The sequence below is a fragment of the Manis pentadactyla genome, chromosome 1 (genome assembly GCF_030020395.1).
Source record: "Manis pentadactyla isolate mManPen7 chromosome 1, mManPen7.hap1, whole genome shotgun sequence".
NCBI lineage: Eukaryota > Metazoa > Chordata > Mammalia > Pholidota > Manidae > Manis > Manis pentadactyla.
Genome location: NC_080019.1, coordinates 198,030,474 through 198,049,556, shown reverse-complemented (window position 1 = coordinate 198,049,556; position 19,083 = coordinate 198,030,474). Strand labels below are relative to the sequence as shown.

At 53.6% G+C, this 19,083-nt stretch overlaps 1 protein-coding gene across 1 annotated transcript in view; it reads left to right on the top strand.

Annotated features, from left to right (window-relative positions):
• The first annotated feature begins 257 nt into the window (after positions 1-257).
• ALDH1L1 (aldehyde dehydrogenase 1 family member L1) overlaps positions 258-19,083 on the top strand; it is a 61,525-nt gene continuing 42,699 nt past the window's right edge. Inside the window, exons 1-9 of the mRNA XM_036911621.2 lie at positions 258-408; positions 6,006-6,155; positions 7,379-7,613; positions 8,436-8,601; positions 9,524-9,625; positions 10,331-10,420; positions 11,691-11,828; positions 13,903-14,028; positions 16,797-16,888. Of these exons, the coding sequence (XP_036767516.1) occupies positions 6,029-6,155; positions 7,379-7,613; positions 8,436-8,601; positions 9,524-9,625; positions 10,331-10,420; positions 11,691-11,828; positions 13,903-14,028; positions 16,797-16,888 (1,076 nt within the window). The 5' untranslated portion in view covers positions 258-408; positions 6,006-6,028. The remainder of the gene's footprint in view (positions 409-6,005; positions 6,156-7,378; positions 7,614-8,435; positions 8,602-9,523; positions 9,626-10,330; positions 10,421-11,690; positions 11,829-13,902; positions 14,029-16,796; positions 16,889-19,083) is intronic.

Sequence of the window (19,083 nt, the reverse complement as noted above, 5' to 3'; positions counted from 1 at the left end):
GAACGACTGAGGGAGTGAGTGAATGAAATGGGCAGGCTTGGGGAGAGTTTCCTCTGACCAGCTCAGCATTGCAGGTACTCATTACCACCTGCCCTCCGCTTTTCCAAAGCCCTGTGAATTCTGGAAGGGTCCAGAGCAAGTTCTCACCTCTGAACGAAGGCAGGCCCGGAGAGCGGGAGTGGCTGCCAGCCACGGTCGCACAGAAGTGAGGCCCTCCCCACCCCCCTCGCCTCGGCGCCGCGCCCCTCCTCTCCTGGCTCTGGCCTCAGCCTTGGCAGCGGCCCGGGAACGGCAGGGGCGGTCCCACCTCTCCACCGCCCAGAACAGGCGCCGGCCAGCCCCCATCTCCAGACCGCGGCTGTCTGAGGTCCCTTCTGGTCCGCGACACCTGCGCCTCCTCCGCACTTGGTGAGCCCCAGCGCGCCCGACGCCCCGAGGGTGGGAGGCCAACCCAGCTCGCGACTCTGGGGGCGCAGGTGCCCCAGCTGGGGCTCCTGGGGGGCGCGCAAGCCTTGCCGCGGGGACTCCCGGCCTGGGGTCGTGTCCCGGGTTCCTCTTGGGGCAGCCGGGCCTCCAGCCTGGTGGCCTCAGGCCAAAGGATCGCGACGCGGGGGCTGGGCTGGCAGAGGGGCGGCAGCGGCGGCGGGCAGGGCGCTTTAGAGCCCACACACACCACTGCAGGGCGGGTGTTATCCGCCGGGCTCACCGAGGAGAACACTGAGGCTCAGGGAGCGAAAGCCAAGGGTGGCACGGCTCGTCCGTGCGGGAGGGACAGCCTGTGCCCCTGGGCCCTCTGACCCCGTGCTTAAGTCCCTCACCCGGTCGCCGCCCCTCCTGCGCGGGAAGAGCCTTTACCCTGGAGCCGCAGCCAGATCCCACGACGTGGTTCTTGGGGCCCGGCTACTCAGAGTCCAGACCAGCCGGGCACCTGTTCAGGCCCCTCACTGGCCACCTGCCTAAGAGAGACAGGAATCTCCCCTAAACCCCCGCTAAGGATAGAGACAGAATTTAAGTATTCTCAGACCTGGGGTTAGAGGTGCCGGCTCTGGAGTTTTCTTTTTACTCCCTGGTTTCTCCGCGACCTTGAGCAAGTTTCTTAATCTCTGTATTTTAGTTTCTTTGGCTTTAGTTGGCAGGGGTGATAAATAATAGCACCTCACTTGCAAGGGCTGCATCAGAATAGCATGAGATTATGTGCCACGTCTGGCCCTAAGAGGCCCTCTGTTCTACCTGTCAATATTAGCCTTCACAGCGGTGCTGGGATACACTCCTGTGACATCCCATGTGCAGACAAGGGAACTGAGGCTCACAGATGGAAGCCGTTCGCCAAGGTTGAACCCAGGACCTGACCTGGTGGTCTAGGTAGCCTGCTTCGTGGCCTGTTCCCCGTGCCCAGGACCATGGGAAAGACAGTGGATGGAGGATGAATCCCCAGGGATCCCCAGCTGTGTGTGTGGTGGGAGGGAGGGGGGACAAAGTATCCTCCCTGTCAGGTGCCCAGCGCAACTGACTGATTGCAGGAGGGGACTCAGCTTTGGGTGCCCCCAAAGGCAGCTGGGGGAATGGCACGCTTGTGACTGAAGGCCCCGCAGCCGGGCTGAGCCTCTGCCCCGCTGCTGGAGCCGCGTTCTTCCGTGCGCCCCAGGACAGCGCGAGAACAGAGCGCCGCCCAGCTGGTGCAGGGGCTGGTAGCTGGGTCCTGGGGAGCCAGGCTGGGCTGGGTGCTTGGGGGAGGAGGCCTGGGAAGCCCTTGACAGTCCTGCTGCCCGGCAGCTGCACAGCGTCCTAACGCACCGCAGGGGGCAAGGGCACTGAGCGGTGCCAACTCAGGCGGGTGGCACAGGCGCAGAGGCTGCCCACGTGACCAAGCGGGCCGCTGACACCCCTTCCCCGGCCCCGCCCCCTGCCAGTCTGGAGGTGTCTGGGGCCAAAGCTCTGGGTCAGCTGAGGCCCCGCCCAGCGCTCCTGACAGTGCCAAGGTCAGGTTCCCTGCACTGTGGCAACAACCCCACCAGCTACTGTGACTCTGCCTTCCTGCTTCCAAAGGAGTCTTTTTAATACCCCTTTATTTTTCCACAGGTAATACATGCTCCATATAGAAAAAGCATTCGGGAAAGAAAAAGATAATCACAGTCACTGAAAATTCCCCAAACTCCAGAACCTCTGCCCAGACATTTCTGTGTGAATCCGGGTTTTTGCACTCCAAGTACACAAACATGCACATAATTTAAAAATTGTAGTGTTTTGTTACCTGCTGGGATGTTTTGGCTCAGGTGTTCCTGGCAAGAAACAGAGAGAGCTGCCCTTTCTAACTAGCTGGTGGCTTACGCAGTGCGAGTCACTCATAACTCAAAAATACCCATATTTTTCTTTGTTTGTCCAAACATACTTATCAGTGAAAATGTTGAACCACTTTTAGGATTTTGATATTTTTTGCCAAATTTGCCTCCAGAGAATTTGATCCAGTTTATTGTCCCATCAGGGCTATGTGAAGAGTGACCATTTTCCCATAACCTAACCAACATCAGATATTTATAATCTTAAATACTTTCTAATCTTATAGGAGAGAAATAGTCTCTTGTTTTATTATGTATTTTTTTTTATTACTTGTGATTTGAACAGGTTTTTATTTGCCTATTGAAGTAAGTTATTTTTTTCTCTTCTTCTAGCAAATTGCATCTTCATGTATGAAAATTTATCACATACTTTCTTTTATATTTCTCCTTTACTGCCAGGCTTGTAAAGCCCAGTACCTACCACATTTTCTAATAATTTAATGTTTTCTTCCTGTATTTTATTTTTTAAAATTTCTTTAACCCACTTGAACTGTATTTTGGAGTAATATGTGGACTATAGAGCTAGATTTATTTATTTAAATGAATAGATTTTTTTTAAAGAACTATTTTAGGTTTACAGAAAAATTGAGCAGAGAGCACAGAGAGTTCCTATACACCCCTCAGGCCCACACACCCCTCCCCTGGAACCACCCTTTCCCCTATTATTAACATCTTACATTAGCATTACTGTGCTACATTTGTTATTCTGATGAGCCAATATTGATTCAATATTATTAACTAGAGTCTACAGTTTACATTAGGGCTTGTTCTTTGTGTTATATATTCTATGGGTTTTGACAAATGTATGAAGACCTGCATCTGCCATTACAGTAAATGACTTAAAAAAACTCCTGTTCATCCCTCTCTCCCCTCTCCCAGCCCATGGTGACCACTGATCTTTACACTGTCTCCCTAGTTTTGCCACTTTGAGACTATATTAAAGTTGGAATTATACAGTATGTAACTTTTCAATATTAGTTTCTTTCACTTATTAATATGCATTTAAAATTCCTCCTTTCGTGGCTTGATAGCTCATCCCTTTTCAGTACTGAATAATATTCCATTGTCTGGACGTACAACAGTTTACTTATCCATTCATCTACTGGAGGACATCTCGGTTGCTTCCAAGTCTAAGTAATTATGAATAAGGCTGCCATAACCACCCGTGTGCAAGTTTTTGTGTGCACATGTTTTCAGTTCCTTTGAGTAAACACCAAGGAGTGTGATTGTGGGATCATATTTTTTTTCTAAGATCATGTTTAATTTTCTAAGAAACTGTCCAAAGTGACTATCATTCTGCAGTCCCACCAAGGAAGTTTGAGAGTTCCTGTTGCTCCACATCCTCACCAGCACTCTGTGTTGTCAGTGCTATGGATTTTAGTCATTCTAATACGTATGTAGTGGTACCTTGTTTTAATTTACAGTCCCTAATGACATGATGCAAAGCATCTTTTCATTTTTTTAATGTTTTTCTATCTGTAGATCTTCTTTGATGAGGTGTCTGTTCTGGCCTGTGGCCTGTTTTTTTCACTGGGTTGTTTGTTTTCTTATTGCTGAGTTTTAAGAATTCTTTGTATATTTTGGACATTACTCATATCACATATGTGTTTTGCAGATTTTTTCCCCACCCATGGTTTATCTTTTCATTCTCTTGGCAATGTCTTTCGCAGAACAGAAAATGTTTAAACAATCTTAATGATGTGCAGCTTACCAAAGTTTTCTTTCATGAATCATGGCTTTGGGATTGTATCTAAAAGCCGTCACATGCCCAAGGTCATTTGGGTTTCCTCCTGCTTTGTCTTCTAGAGGTTTTTAGTTTTGCATCTTACATTTAGGTCTGTGATCCATTTAGATTTAGTTTTTGTGAAAGGTGTAAGGTCTGTAGTAGATTCATTTTTTTCACATGTGGGCATCCGGTTGTTGCAGCACCATTTGCTGAAAAACTGTCTTTGCCTCATTGTAGAGACTTTGCTCCTTTGTTAAACAACAAAGATTTTAGAAGACAGTGAGAACATCTTCATGAACTAAATGTAGGCAAACATTTCTTAATTGGAATACAAAACCACTAACCATAAAGGGAAATTTTGATGAAGCATACTATATTAAATTTAAGAACTTGTGTTCATCAAAAGACACCCTAAAAGAGTGAAAAACCCAAGCCACAGAATTAGAGAAGATATTTTTCATAAATACATCCAACAGAGGACTCATAGTCTAGATTATTTATAAACAAAATAAAATGAAAATAGGCAAGCTACCTCCAGAAAACCAATAAGGAAAAGACCACCCAATGGCAAAAGTAAACAAAAGACTTAAACAGGTGTTTCCACAAAAAGATACCCAGGTGGCCAATAAAGATAAGAAAAGGTGCTCACTGCATCAGTCATCATCAAACTGAACCCCAGTGAGATGGCTATATTTCACGAGCAAAATAGCTGAAATGAAAAGGCACAAGGCCATGATACAGAGCTCATGAAGGTAGAAATTGGTGCACCCACTTCAGAAAACTGGCAGAATCTGTTAAGTCTGAACAGTCTCAAAACTGGGAACCAGGAATTCGGCTCCTAGGTACATACTCAACAGAAATGTGTACCTATTTTCAGTAAGAACCATGTGATGGAATCTTCACAGTAACCCTATTAGTAAAAGCCTCAAACTGGAAACTACCCAAATGTCCATCAGCAGCAGAATGGATAAATAAATGTGTTTATTTACACTCACACAATGAAATGCTGTGCAGCAATGAGAACCAATATAATACAACATGGATAATGTTGAGGGGCATAAAATCCACAGAACATTACACTGTATGATTCTATTTATATTAACATATAAATATGTTTTATTATACATGTAATTATATATAAATATATATTTGTATGTATATATAGGCTTCAGGAGTATTTCTTTACCTGAATGCTGTTTACAGGGGTGTGTTCAGTGTATGAAAATGCATTCAGCTACATACCTATGATTTTGTGCACATTTCTGCTTGTATGAAGTATGTAATACTTTGATACAATTTTCTGAAAAATATGTGTATTTTTTCTGTTAATGGATAATTTCAGGAACATGTCAGGTGGATGGCAGGGTTTCCAGATATGAGCATAAGTGAATAAAGGGTCCAGCTTTGGAGGTGTGTGCATGATGGGGCTCTATGTCACCCTGTATGCCCTCCTTCTCGGCCAGCCCCTGGGGCTTGCTGTCCCAGGCCCCTTTCCCCGCTTCAGGGCGCAGGGCCCTCACTGGCACGCTTCTCCCAGAGGCCTTGCTGGGCAGGCCCTCGGGCCTGGGCCCCCTGCTGCTGTTTGGCTGGGGGGATACTCCTGACGCATAGGCTGAACTGAAGCACAAAGTATCTTTCTGGTCATCAAATGAGGAAACTGAGAACTGACATGACTTGCCCAAGGTCACAGAACTGGCTAGTCACAGAAATAGGCTCAAATGCATTCATCTCAGCGTTCCATGGCAGTGTGGAGGGTTTCAAGAAGGAGCTGTAATGCTACAGTCCATGTGACTCACCCCCTGTGGCATCCTAAATCCCACCAATGTAGCACCTTCTCTGGCCCTGGCAGGGTGGCAGTCTCCCAGAGGGGGCCTGAGGGTTGGGGCAGGCCAGCCTCCCCGAAGCATGCCCTGTTTGATGCCGCAGCCTTCCTCCCTCCTCAGGTCCTTCAACCCCCACTGTTGCCATGAGGATCGCAGTGATCGGGCAGAGCCTGTTCGGCCAGGAGGTTTACTGCCACTTGAGAAAGGACGGCCACGAGGTTGTGGGCGTGTTCACTGTTCCAGACAAGGACGGGAAGGCAGACCCTCTGGGTGAGTGGGTGGCCCAGGAGCAGGGAAAGGGATGCCCAGGCAGGCAGAAAGCTGCGTGCAGTGGGTGGGAGCAGAAGCCCGCAAGGTCTCGTGGTGGGGCCGTGGGTGCCCCTGGCTGCAGGCAGCCATGTGGTTCCACTGTGCTCAGTGGCCAACTGGTACCCCAGTGTGACCTGTAACACAGCCTGAGCTCTGCCCCCAACCACTAAGTGACCACTGACAGCAGCCTCTGTGCCTGGTGGGGCTGCGCTTGACCTGGACCTCAGATGTCCTGCAGAAGTATTCCTATGGTCACAGCAGGGACAGCTCTTGTGAGCACTGCAGTCTGCTCACACTGACCCCACCCTCTCTTGGCCAACCTGGACACAGGGCAGAGGCAGAGGGGACGAGAGAGTGGGCCAGGGCCAGTCGGGGTCCGGTCTTCAATGCTGGTGTTCTAACAGAGGGGCGGGCGCAATGGCTCCAGGCCATCAGGGCAGTGACTGCGGGAGGCAGCTGCCACCTCTGTGGTGGGGCAAAGAGGAAAGAAGCCGTAACTACTCAACCCGGAAGCTTGGGGGCTGTGATTCAGATGGAGAGCGGGGTCGCCGCTCATGGGTGCTATACCTGGGAGGGAGGAGGGTCCCTGTAGGCAGGGACCTGGACCTCGGGGTGCAGACACCGTGGGCAGGGGTGCACGCTGAGGCTAGTTCTGCAGATATTGGGAAAACGACAAACTGATGTGCTGCTGCTCTGGAAAGGTCCTGCTCTCAGCACAGGGACCTCACTGGAAGGAGCCAGCCCCCACCCACCCCCAGCGTCTCAGTCTCCTTCCGGCGTCCCCACTGACAGCACTTAACAGGGAACAGCTGGCAAGGCAGTTCTGCTGTGTGCAGGTCCAGCAGCCATCCTAGAGAGCAGTGGAAGGGTGGAGAGCCAGGGCTTGGCACCAGGTGTGGTGCGGCTGCAGTAGCGGGTGAGGTGAGGGTCAGCTGCCGGGGTCAGAAAGGAGCTGGGGAGAGGGAGGTACTCAGACACCCTGGTGCTCAGCAGAAATTAGTGCAATTAGAGCAGACCCAGAAACCTGGCCCTTGGCTGGTGCTGTCTCCTCTGTGCAGCCTGGTGGGGGAGGGGGGCAGGGACGGGCCAGCAGAGAGGTGCAGGAGTCACCTTGCTGGGCAGGCAGAGATGGTGTGGGTGAGTGGGTGCAGGGAAGGACCGGTTTCTCACCTGCTGCCCCACAGGCCTGGAGGCCGAGAAGGATGGAGTACCAGTGTTCAAGTTCCCCCGCTGGCGGGCCAAAGGACAGGCTCTGCCCGACGTGGTGGCGAAATACCGGGCTTTGGGTGCTGAGCTCAACGTCCTGCCCTTCTGCAGCCAGTTCATCCCCATGGAGGTGATCAATGCCCCCCACCACGGCTCCATCATCTACCACCCCAGTCTGCTACCCCGGCACCGAGGGGCCTCGGCCATCAACTGGTGAGACAGGGCGAAAGCACTCCCCTCTGGCTGAACTGTCCCCCTCCCTTTCTTGGAGCTTTGGGCCGGGGTCACCGAGCAGGCATCATGTGGGAGCCTGTCCGGCACTGCCGGACAGGCACCCACCGTGGATCGCTGCAGTGCCATCTTTTGGAGTGAGAAAGCCCCAGAGACTTGGGGACGCGCATCACTGAGCGCCCTGCCCCCCTCCGGTAGACTGCAGAGTGAGCGTGTCCTGTGGCAGGCTCAGGGGTCAGAGCGGGTTAAGGGGCCCACCCGAGGGCACCCACCCCAGTGGTGCAGCTGGGGGCCTGCTCTAATGTCTGCCCACAGCCGTAATCAACAGCAGCCCAGGTGCGGAGGGGAGAGCTGGAGAAAGTGTGGTCTGAATAAGGCGGTTTGAGGTGACAGTGCGAAGGAGACATTAAGTGTGATGATGTGTCTGATGTGTGGGCAGGGAGGGGAGACACCTGAGCTGGGAAAGAGTGGACTTGCAGTGAGACTGTAATTCAGGCTCCCTGACCTCTAGTCGTGTCTCTTCACTTCTCTGGACCTCGGTTTCCTTATCTGTGAAGGGGCGGGCAATGCCTGTTACACCTGTGGGAGGATCAAGTTACATTCGGCATAAAGGGCTCTTACCACAATGCCTGGCACAGGGTTGCATCAACAGATACTGTTTTTCTTCTCCTCCCAGCTCTGCCAGATCAGGTGGTGAACCTTCCTGGGGGCGGGCAAGAAGGGGGTGCGCTGGAGTGTGGCAGGGGCCACGGCTGTCCTCTCTGTGGCCCTTCCTCCAGGACTCACGGTCTCACTCTTCCCTAGGACCCTCATTCATGGAGACAAGAAAGGGGGCTTTAGCATCTTCTGGGCGGACGATGGTCTGGACACCGGGGACCTTCTGCTCCAGAAGGAGTGTGAGGTCCTCCCGGACGACACCGTGAGCACACTGTACAACCGCTTCCTCTTCCCCGAAGGCGTCAAAGGGATGGTAAGGCTGGGAGCTGGCCGAGCCTCACGGGCCTGCCCGCCCTGCGCCCTCTCTCGGCCCAGCCTGCCACCCCAGAGCTGGCTGGGAATCCGTTCTCCCAGTTGCAGGATTCTGGAGGAAGAGAGCTCTCATTTCAGGGTTTCAAAGAGGCAGGATTAGCACAAGTACTGTGTCAGGTGGGGACTTCCTGGAGATTTGAAATGAGAGACAGAGGTGGGAAATCACAGAAAACAGCTGAAACCGTCTTTTAGGGCTGTGCTCTATAATACAGGAGCTATTAAATTAATTTACATGAATTTTAATTAAAAATTGAGTTACTCACCCCCATGAGTTACATTTCAAGTCCCCAGTAACTGCACATGGCTGATGGCCACAGAATGTTCCACTGGGCAGCCCTGCTCTAGACGGTTCTGATACCCTCCTCACTTCTCAGTCTTGGCATCTCTGGGGCGCTCCCCTCCAGGGCAGGCACCAGACTCCCCCACCCTCCCCTTATTCCTTCTTCCACAACCTCTTCCTTTCCTTTAACCAGAGAAAGCGCTTCCTGCTTAATCTCAGACCTCGAAACCCATCATAGAGCCTGGCTCCTTAAAAGGCAGGGAAGCTTTTAGACAAAAACATGGAAATTTATGGTGTTATACCCATACAGGCCTTTGTAGTTTACATTATCTTCTAAGATCTCAGGAAATCCAAGATCTGTATAATTTTTTGTATAACCTTGAGTAGGAAGAGAGGGCAGGGTTTTGTGCTCAGTGTTCAAACTGGAGTTTGCTTCAGGCTGACTGCACCTGTTCACAGGACAGATCCTCTTCGGGTGTCTGTTGTGTGCCAGGCATGGTGCCAGGCACGTCTGGCCAGTGTTGGGCAGAGAGTGAGGGGAGGGTCCTAATGCTGGGGACGCTGACCAAACTGGTCTCCCTAGGTGCAGGCTGTGAGGCTGATTGCCGAGGGCAAAGCCCCTAGGTGCCCTCAGCCTGAGGAAGGGGCCACCTATGAGGGTATCCAGAAGAAGGAAACAGCCAAGGTGAGTGCCGGCCCTGCCCACCCAGCCTTGCTGTGTGCAGGCTGGGCCACAGGGGGTTCCTGGGAGGCAGAGCTTTGGCTGGTAACCAGGTTGTGACTGTTTAAGGCCAGAAGAGAAAGCTTCCCAGTGGGAGAGGCATGGGCAAAGTTCTGGACCAGGTGGGGAACGGGCTCCATTCTGGGTTCTTTCTCTTTAGGAAGAATGGGCAGGTGAGACCCCCAGGGAGAAGAGCTGGGGCACAGCGGGGTGTGCATAAAGCTCAGCTGTAGGGCTGGGGGTCCTTAAAGAAGGTACATGAGATAATTCAGTTCCTATGGGTTGTATCTCTGCTCAGAGCATATGGGGTGCTGTGTGGGATCTCCGTAGGCTTCTAGGCGAGGAGAAGATGTGGGATGGGCCTTTGTGCTGGGGATTCTGTGTAGGATTTGGCCATCTTAACAACATAACATTCTCTCCCCTGAACCATCCTGAAGTTTATGCAACATGTGGAAGACTGGGGGTCAGACAGCACCCAGGCCCGGGGCACCAGAGACAGGCCCTGCCCAACTCAGGGATGCACATCAAATTCCTGCTCCCTCCCCAGGGCTCCTCCCACAGCTGGGGGGTGCATCAGGGTGGAGGGGAGGGCAGGGGAGCCCAGAGCCATTGCCCAGATGGCCAGGGAGCAGGGAGAGACCGGCTGAGCACACCCATCCTGCCCCACAGATCAACTGGGAGCAGCCAGCAGTGGCCATTCATAATTGGATCCGCGGGAATGACAAGGTGCCGGGTGCCTGGACAGAGGCCTGCGGGCAGGTGTGTTCACATGGGGCTGCGATCGGGCTGCATGCACTGGTGGGCACCCCTGGATGTAAAGTCATCAAAGTATGGACGAACCAGTGGGTACATAGCCACTGTCCTGACCCCCAGCTCCACCCAAGTGTCCCCGGCCACCTTGGTCCCGAGAGACCCCTCCACCAACCCGAGGGGTAAATGTTCAGCAGAGCTCCAGGCCTCTGGGACCTGTAGCAACCAGGGTCACTGGCTGTAAGATGTTCTGCTGTCATCCCTCGGCTCTGTGTAAAGCTCAGAGAACCAACACGCCCTGGAGGTGGTGATGAGTACCAGCTCCCTGTGCACAAGCCAAAGGAGCCTGAGAGCCGGGAGCACTCACACCGGACTGGGGCGAGGGTCCCCAGGAGGGCGTCACGGCAGCTCCGCTAGCGAGGAGCCAGCGACTGCTCTTCACGGGGGTTGGTTATAAATTTGACCCTTCTTAAACGATAGGGAATTGGTTACAGGGTACCTCATTTCACTTTTGAAGAATAGCTTAAATTTCACTTATGGTTTCCAGAGGCATAAAGCAAGGAATGACCCTGGTCAAGCTGCCTCGCTTGTCTTGCAAAATAAATTAAGTTTCGCTTGTATGACGAGCCTCATTTCATCAGCTCAGGGCATTTTCAAGGCTGGTCTCCGTTCGCGTTTGATGGAACAGCTCTCAGGGACCGTGGCCCCTGCTGACGTCCACCTGGCCTCACTGGGAGGGGCAGCTTGCTCAGGCCAGGGGCTGGATGAAGGTGGGGAGCCCAGCTTTGAAAGGCAAGAGCCTGAGGAGGGGCCTGGGCTGGCAGGAGCCTGAGGAGGGGCCTGGGCTGCAGCCCGCTGAGTGCAGCTCCGTCCTCTGTGAAGCCCCGACTGCCCCAAGCCCTGACCGCAGACTGGCTGGGCAGACTGAGGTCGGGAGCCTCAGCTGCCCTCACTACCACAGACCCTTTGCCAACGGACCCGCGCCTGGCTGCATCCCCAGGTGGGCGTCCTCACTCAGTGATGCCTTGAGCAGAATTTTTCCCCACTGCTGTCCATCTGAGGTCTGAGGCCACAGCCAGTGTGAAGAGTGTTAGGGACACGCAGGGCGTGAGTGCTCCCTGAGGGCCTGCAGCCCCTTTGGCTCTCGTCTGGGCCTCTGGAGGCAGGGCCCCGGGGGCTGTGGCTCTCTAGTCTCCATCACCTCCCCACCCTGCTCAGCCCTGCCTGGGCTGCTGACCTCTGCTCATCCACTGTCTTCTGGTTTTCCTGCCTTCAACAGAAGCTGACGTTTTTCAACTCAACACTGATCACTTCAGGCCCGGTAACTGAGGGAGAAGCCCTGCCCATCCCAGGAGCCCATCGTCCAGGGCTGGTCACCAAAGAGGGACTCATTCTCTTTGGGAACGATGACAGAATGGTAAAGGCACTGCTGTGGGTCACATGTCTGTACTGCAGGCTAAAGGCCACCTGGTCCTGTCCAGGGCCTCAGGCCGCACAGGAAGACTTGAGGCCGCCCTGGAGAAAGCAGGAGGAAACGAGACTGCAGGCCCCAGAGGGGCAGCCCCACGCTTGCCCCCCACTGCTGGGCTGGCCCTGAGTGCAAGCCGGCTGAGGTGGTTGGCCGCCTCTCTGCCTTGGGGAAGGCTGGCCCCTTGCTCCTCCTGACCAGGCTTCCAGCCAGAGCTGCGTGCCCTCAGAGGCTGTCAAATCAGGGAGAGGCCCTCTCCAGGGAGCCCTGGACTCGGGCCTTGTTTTAGTCCTGCAGTGTCCAGGTGCCACTGGGTGTGGTCATTGAACTTCTGCACCTCAGTTTTCTTCTCTTTGAACAGGGTTGCCACAGAGAAGAACCTTAGGAGGCATGCCCAGCCATAACATGCTCTGAGAGTAACAGCTCGTATTTATGGAGCACTTTCTGGGTGCCAAGCACTGTATGAAAACAATTTGTATGTATTGAGTCTAATTTTCCCAACAATCTTATGAGGTATAAATTAATATTATACCCATTTTACAGAGGAGAAAACTGAAGCACAGAGATTTAAATAACCTGCCCAGCATTGCCCAGACTGTTCTGGGGTAGATCTTGGATTTAAACCCCCAAATTCTGGCTCTGACGCCCACAACTGGCCATGACACTCCCCCACCAATGCTCACTCTGGGCAGTGGATGGGCAGGTCCAGACCTCAGGATGCCCGCGCAGGGATGGAGGACAGGCAGGGGTCTCTGAGCACTTTGGGGAATTTCACAAACCCTCAGCCACATGCATGTGTCCAGGCCAGACGAGTGTGGAGCAGCTTTCCTCGAGCCTGGCATGAGCTCCCTCTGGGTGCCCACCCTGCTGTGCTCTGCCTCTGGGGGCCTGAGGCTGCCATCGAGGTCTGTAGTTTACAAGTAATTGGCCGTTTTAGATAATCACGGTCGGTCCCTGCAGCTGGAAGGCAGTGTCTGCTGTGGGTCAGGTCCCCTAGAAGCAGTATTGGAGCTGGGAGCTCCTGGGCGCCTGATTTATGGAGGGAGCACTCTTGGAAAATCATGTACCCCAGCAGGAAGCAGGCTGAGAAGGGGTAACACTAAGCAAAGCTAAGGGCTCTGGAGCAGTCGGGCCTCCACCCGATCCCAGGGCAGGCTCTGCAGTATGAACTGCAGCTGCTGATTATGCCCCAGATAATCGTTGCTGCCCTGGGGTATGGTTTGGGGGGAATGAGGCACAGCCCCTGGGCTCCTCTGTGCGTGGCTGTACTTACCCGCCAACAGTGACTGAGGAGCAGAGTGCAGATGTAGCCTGCCAGTGGCCCACCATTGCAGCAGCTCGAGGGTGGGGGCACCAGCCAGGATGGGCCCTGGGGGGCTCCAACTGCATCCCCTGTGGTACCCACAGGGACAGCAAAAAGAAAGAGGCAAGCCTGGGCGGAGCCCTCCGGTGGAAGCGCCTCTCAGGAGCTTCCGGCTGGGCCTGGTGGGGCTTCAGCACGCAGACAGCTCCAGAGGAGCCCCAGAAGGCAGCCAGGCGGGCGCTGGCGGGGAACCTGGCTCCAGTTCTGTCAGGTCTCCTGTCAACCAGATGTGTCTTCCTCTGTCCATGGGTTCATCTGCTCCTCTTCCCACCTCTGCTACCAGATGTTTCCATGGAGTTTCTGGGAAAGGACTACTGGGCGATTGTTTCCTTGATTGATCTTCAAAGTAGTGCTTGCATTACTTTTATCTATAGAATTGGCATTCTCTTTATAGAAATAATCAGCCATTAGACTTAAAAAGAAATCGCAAGCATGGCGGGGTGGGTAGCAGGGAAAGCGAGGTCTCGGTGGGCATGCGCTCTGGTTCCTCTGTACCCCGAGAGCAGCAGGCTCCTCTCATTCATGGGGGACTCGCCGTGCCCTTCTCGGCCAGCGCTGGCGGTGACGCATGCGGGGTGCCCAGCCCAGCTCTCCGCGTGGAGTTGCTCCCTTGCCCCCATGACGGCTGCCACAGGCGCTGTGGAAACCTCTCTTCTGCAGCTGCTGGTGAAGAACATCCAGCTGGAGAGCGGCAAGATGATCCCGGCCTCGCACCTCTTCAGGGGGGCAGACAGCAGCGCCCTGGAGCTGACAGAGGAGGAGCTGGTCACCGCAGAGGCTGTGCGGGTAGGGACCCCCATCAGGGCTGCTGCCTGGGTGGGCAGGTGTCTCGAATCCACTGCCTGGAGTCAGGCTGTGCACCCTCTGCCCATGTACACCCTGACTCCAGGCACAGCGCCAGCTCCACCCTGCCTTGGGGCTTTTTGGTGTGCCTTTCCTCTCCATTCCCTGCCACTGGTGCCCTGGGGCATGGCCGGCTGGCTGGCTCTGACCCTTCTGGGGACTCACTGCCAGCAGTGGGCAAATGAAGCAAAGCCCCTGGACTAGCTGGAAGGGTCAGGTGTAAAGCTCAGGTCCTATGATGACAGTGGGTGCTCTGGAACCTCCCCGAAAGGCTCCCCGAGAGGGGGCATCCTGCACCGAGACCAGCACGGGTTCCATAGTCAGGCAGACCTGGACTCCAGTCCCACTGCCTTGTGTGAAGCCGGAGAGCATTTCCCTCTGAAAATGTCTGTCTGTGATCACTTCCCAGAACCCTTCCTGGCCCTTCCTGCTCCCCCCAACCATCTCCTTCTCCCTGGAAGGCTGGCAGTGACCATCTATAGCCTTATTAAACAAAGGGTGTGGGATGGATTTTTGACCATTGTTCAATCATATACTCAGTGACTTATTTAAGAAACACATATTGAGCTCCTACCACAGGCAGGGTGGGGGCCAGACACTAGGAATATGACAAAAAGCAATGCCCCTGCTGTCATGAAGTGTCCCTTCCCATGGGGAAGAGAGCCAGTGAACAGCAAGCAAATGACCTTTTCAGCCAGAGGGCAGTGCTGTGAGGCTGGCGGGCAACCTCAGAAGGCACCACCGGGGCAGACTTTCTGGGCGGGAGGACGAGAGCTCTGAGCAGAGAGCTGAGTGGGGCGGGGTAGTCCTCTGAGCTGGCAGGGCCAGCGATGCACAGCCTGGGCTGGGGGGCCTCCTGGTGCCCAGGACCACATGAGGCTAATGCAGCTGGGGCTTGGGGAGGAGAGTCGCAATGGGAGGAGCAGGCCCATTGGCGACCACATCGGTGACCGTGGGTGTTGGTGACAAGTACAGAGGACAGGCCCCAGTAAGGGAGGGACACGAGCTTGCACTGCCCCAGAGGGCACCAAGAACTTCCTTAGTTGAAAGGTAAACCTTTTGAGTGCGTATTTTAAAAAAAGTCTATTCATTCAAAAAGATCTTGGCGCGATTGCCCTGGCCCTGTACCTGCCATGGGGTTATGGCTCGGGTGTGGGGTGAGCTGGGTGCCCGTAGGGCTAGGCTTGCGTCAGGGGCTGCCACAAGTGAGTCCTTCATCTGTGAGGTGGGAAGAATATGCCTGCCTCCATGGGTGCTGTGCATGGTAGAGAACACCCACGAAGGGGGTCCATTTGGTGACGCCTGTTAGGACCCAGTTAGTGCTGTCAGTGAGCCTATCAGCCATCAAAGGAAGCAGCTCCCTCTACAGTGTGTGCACTGGGCCCTTCAGGAGTAGCCTGTGTTTAACTACCATCATGACTCTGTGAGGCGGACGCCGCATCACCCTCACTTCCCAGCTGAGGAGGCCGAGGTGGAGTCCCGGCTGACGAGGGCAGTGCTGGAGTCCTCACCTACGCTGCTGTGCCGATGGCCTCCGTGCTGGTCAGAGCTGGGCTGGGCCCTTCCAGCATGTGTTGTCTGGAGATGTCCCAGCGGGGAGGCCAGTGTGGGGTGGGTGCAGTGCTGGAGGACAGGCCGGCCTGGTGGCCATAGTGGGGTTAGCCCCTGTGCCTGCTGTGGTGGGACAGGCCCAGGGCAGCCAGCCCAGCGGCTGCAAACCCTCCTGGGCCAAGGCCGTGCACGGTGCTGCAGGGGCACAAATGGAACATCCACTGAGCTGCTTCTGTATTCCAAGCACTCTGCCTGCCTTATGCAAGTAGTCCTCCCACAGCTCTTAACAGCTGCTTGCAGAGACTGGGAAACAGGCTCAGGGAGCAGCTGGGCATGGCTGCTGATGTCACGCAGAGGAGGGGAGGGACAAGTCCATGACACCTTTCCAAGAAAGGAAGGGGGCCAGGGAGAGGGTGGGACAGGGGTCACAGGGCACTGGGTCTAACTGAGCCTGCCCACCACTGATCCAGGCCTGTGACCAGCCTAGTGAGCCTGGCCCAGAGCCTGCCCAGAGGACAGCCATCCCATCCTGATCTGCCAGACAGCCTTCCTAGGAGCCTAGACAGGCACTGCCATGCAACACTCCCTGCCCTTTCCATGCTCTCCCACCAGGCCGGCTGCCAGACACCACTGCCCCCCACAGGTCCTGGGTCAGAAGGCACACAACCAGCCAGCCCATCACACGTGACCCAGGCCTCCTGAGCCCCATGAATGTGCCTCATTTCCACCCACAGAAACACCCTGCACTTTGCTGTCCCTTCCACGTGGCAACGCCTACTCACCAGTGTCATGCTAGGGACACCAGACTCAGCAGCGAAGGGAGGCCAGGTGTGAGGGGGGCTCCGGAGCAGCTGAGCCCGGCCTCCTGGTCCCCAGCCACACGCTGAGTTCCCCCACACCTGTCCTCCTGCTGCTCGTGGGCTGGCATGGAGACCCAGAGAAGCTGAGGTCCAGCCGAGGTGGGCTTGAGGCAGCGCCATGTGGCCTGAGCTCCCAGCTCCCCAGGAAGAACATCCAGGCCCCTGGGAGCCGCAGTACCTCGGGCTGGACAGAGCCCAGCCTGGCACTGGGCGTCTGTGGGCACGCCAGGGGCCGCTCTCCCCACTGACGCCTGCTCCAGCTCCCCTAGGGCCCATGTTGTCACTGAACCTGTTTTGCAGGGTGCCTGGAAACGGATTCTCCCCAATGTCCCCGAAGTGGAAGACTCCACTGATTTCTTCAAGTCGGGGGCCGCATCTGTGGATGTTGTGAGGTAAGGCCAGGAGTGGCAGGGTGTCATCCCCAGTGTCTACAGCTATGGCACAAATTCCCCCAAATCTGAGTGGCAAGAAACAATGACCATTGTGTTTGTAGACTGTACAGAATCCAGAAAGGATCCATATATGTAGACCTCGGCAGCTGCCTCAAATGCCTGTGGGTCAGGGGACTGCCGGGGGCTGGGACAGCCGGGCAGGGATGTCCTCCTCCAAGCTGGCTTCTCACTGCTGTGCCTGGGCCAGGAGGGCTGGTGGTGGCTCAGCTGTCACCTCTGACAGGTGCCCATGTGTTGTGGTCACAGAGTGGCCACTCTGGCAGTTGGACTTCTAGACAGCAGCCCATGGCTCTGAGAGCTCGGGTGTCAGCAAGCAAGGCAGATGAGGACCCAGCCTGGAAAGTCATATTACGTCACAGCCACTGACCTAATTGGTCTCAGTCCTCATGAGCCTGTCCAGATTCAAGGGGAGGGGAGGTGGCTGAGACCTGCCCCTCAGTGGGAGGAGGATCAAAAAATGTGCAGCTCTGTTTTAAAACTGCCACAAGCCCTAGCACCCCAGAGAAAGTCAAGGTGTGTGTGGGGAAAGGGACAGGCGGGTAGAGCCTGTGCAGAATCTAAACAGGACCCCATCAGTCTGTGTGGGAGACGGGAGGGGGACTGGTAAGGGAATTGTGAATGCAATATTTTTTAAATGATGTATAACTTTATGTAAAGTGAAATGCACGGATCTTTTTCTTAGAAATTTCTATGCACCTTTTATATTTTTACTTTTAAATTGAAGTACAGTTGACATATAATATGTCAAACAGCATAGTGTTCTGACAATTATATACATTTACAAAATGCTCACCACAGTAGCAGTTATGGTCTGACACCATTCAGAAGTTATTATAATACTATTAACTATAATCCCTGTTCTGTACTTTTCATGCCTGGAAATGCACAGACCTTATGAGGATAGTTCGGTAAGCTTTGATTTACATGGGTAACCCATGCAAGTTGTATTATTGATATCATATGTAATATATATTATTTATATGATATACATATTTCACTCTATCAAGTGATATAACATGTTATACCCTAATCAAGACACAGACACCAGCCTCACCGAGAGGTTCAGCCCCTTCCAAGCCTGTGACCCCCCACCTCATGGATGATCTGTCACCTTGTTTACTGTCACCAAGATTACTTCTTCCTCAACTTCATATGAATTTTCCTGCTTGCCATTTAACAGTGGTAAGTTCTCATTCATATAAAGGGGAGGATGTGAGATATATTAGAACACCTTTGCTTGCAAGCAACAGTAATTTCATTCCATCTGGTTTAACCGAAAAAGAAAAAAAAGTCAAAAAAAGCCCACAGTAGCTTCTTTAGCTGACTACTCCAAAGGCTTAAATTACATCATTAACATGGTCAGCATCTGTTGTTTCATTTTTGGGCAGGATTTCCCCTCATACTGACAAGATGGCTGCACAACACTCTGGCCTAATTTCTTGTCTTTTCAACATTCCCAGTGACAAGGGGAGTGCTTTTCTGGAAGTTTCCACCTAAGTCCTAGACTTGAATTTGACAGGTTCTGATGGAGTCATGTGCCCCAATAAGAACCAATCACTGGTCAGAGGGAGGTGTGCTCTGATTGGCCACCACCAGGTCATGTGCACACTTTGAGACGACTACATTCAGCGCACTTATCTGGGAAGATGGAAGTTAGTTCCCTTGAAAAATGTCAGTGCTGTTGAAAACGAGAAATAGGTATTGTGAAGGCAGAAGCAAATTTGTCTACCACATGTGGGGAGAAGTTTCTACTTCAAGGAGCAATGGAAACTGTGGAGCTAAAATAGAGAAAATTACATGTGCAAAATTAAGAAGGAAGGGTGTGTTATGAATGCGGTGTGCAGAAGAGTTTCAGAGAAACCCTCAACTGGTCTCTGTATTTGGCTCTTCCGGTAGAGCCATAGAGTGGGCAGTGCTCATCAGAGGCATGTATGATGAAGAAGGGGGTCCAGGGTGGAAAAGGATGTGTGAAATCTAGTCCCTTGTGTATGAAAGGAAAGACTTACATGCTTCCAAGACCTGTGGGGGAAAAAACAAGGAGGAGGCTAACATTTGTAGTCTAGGGTGAGCCAAGAAGGCAGCTGCAGTCCGACCAAATTGAAAAGTCCATCTGAGGCTGAACTGATTAGCACCAA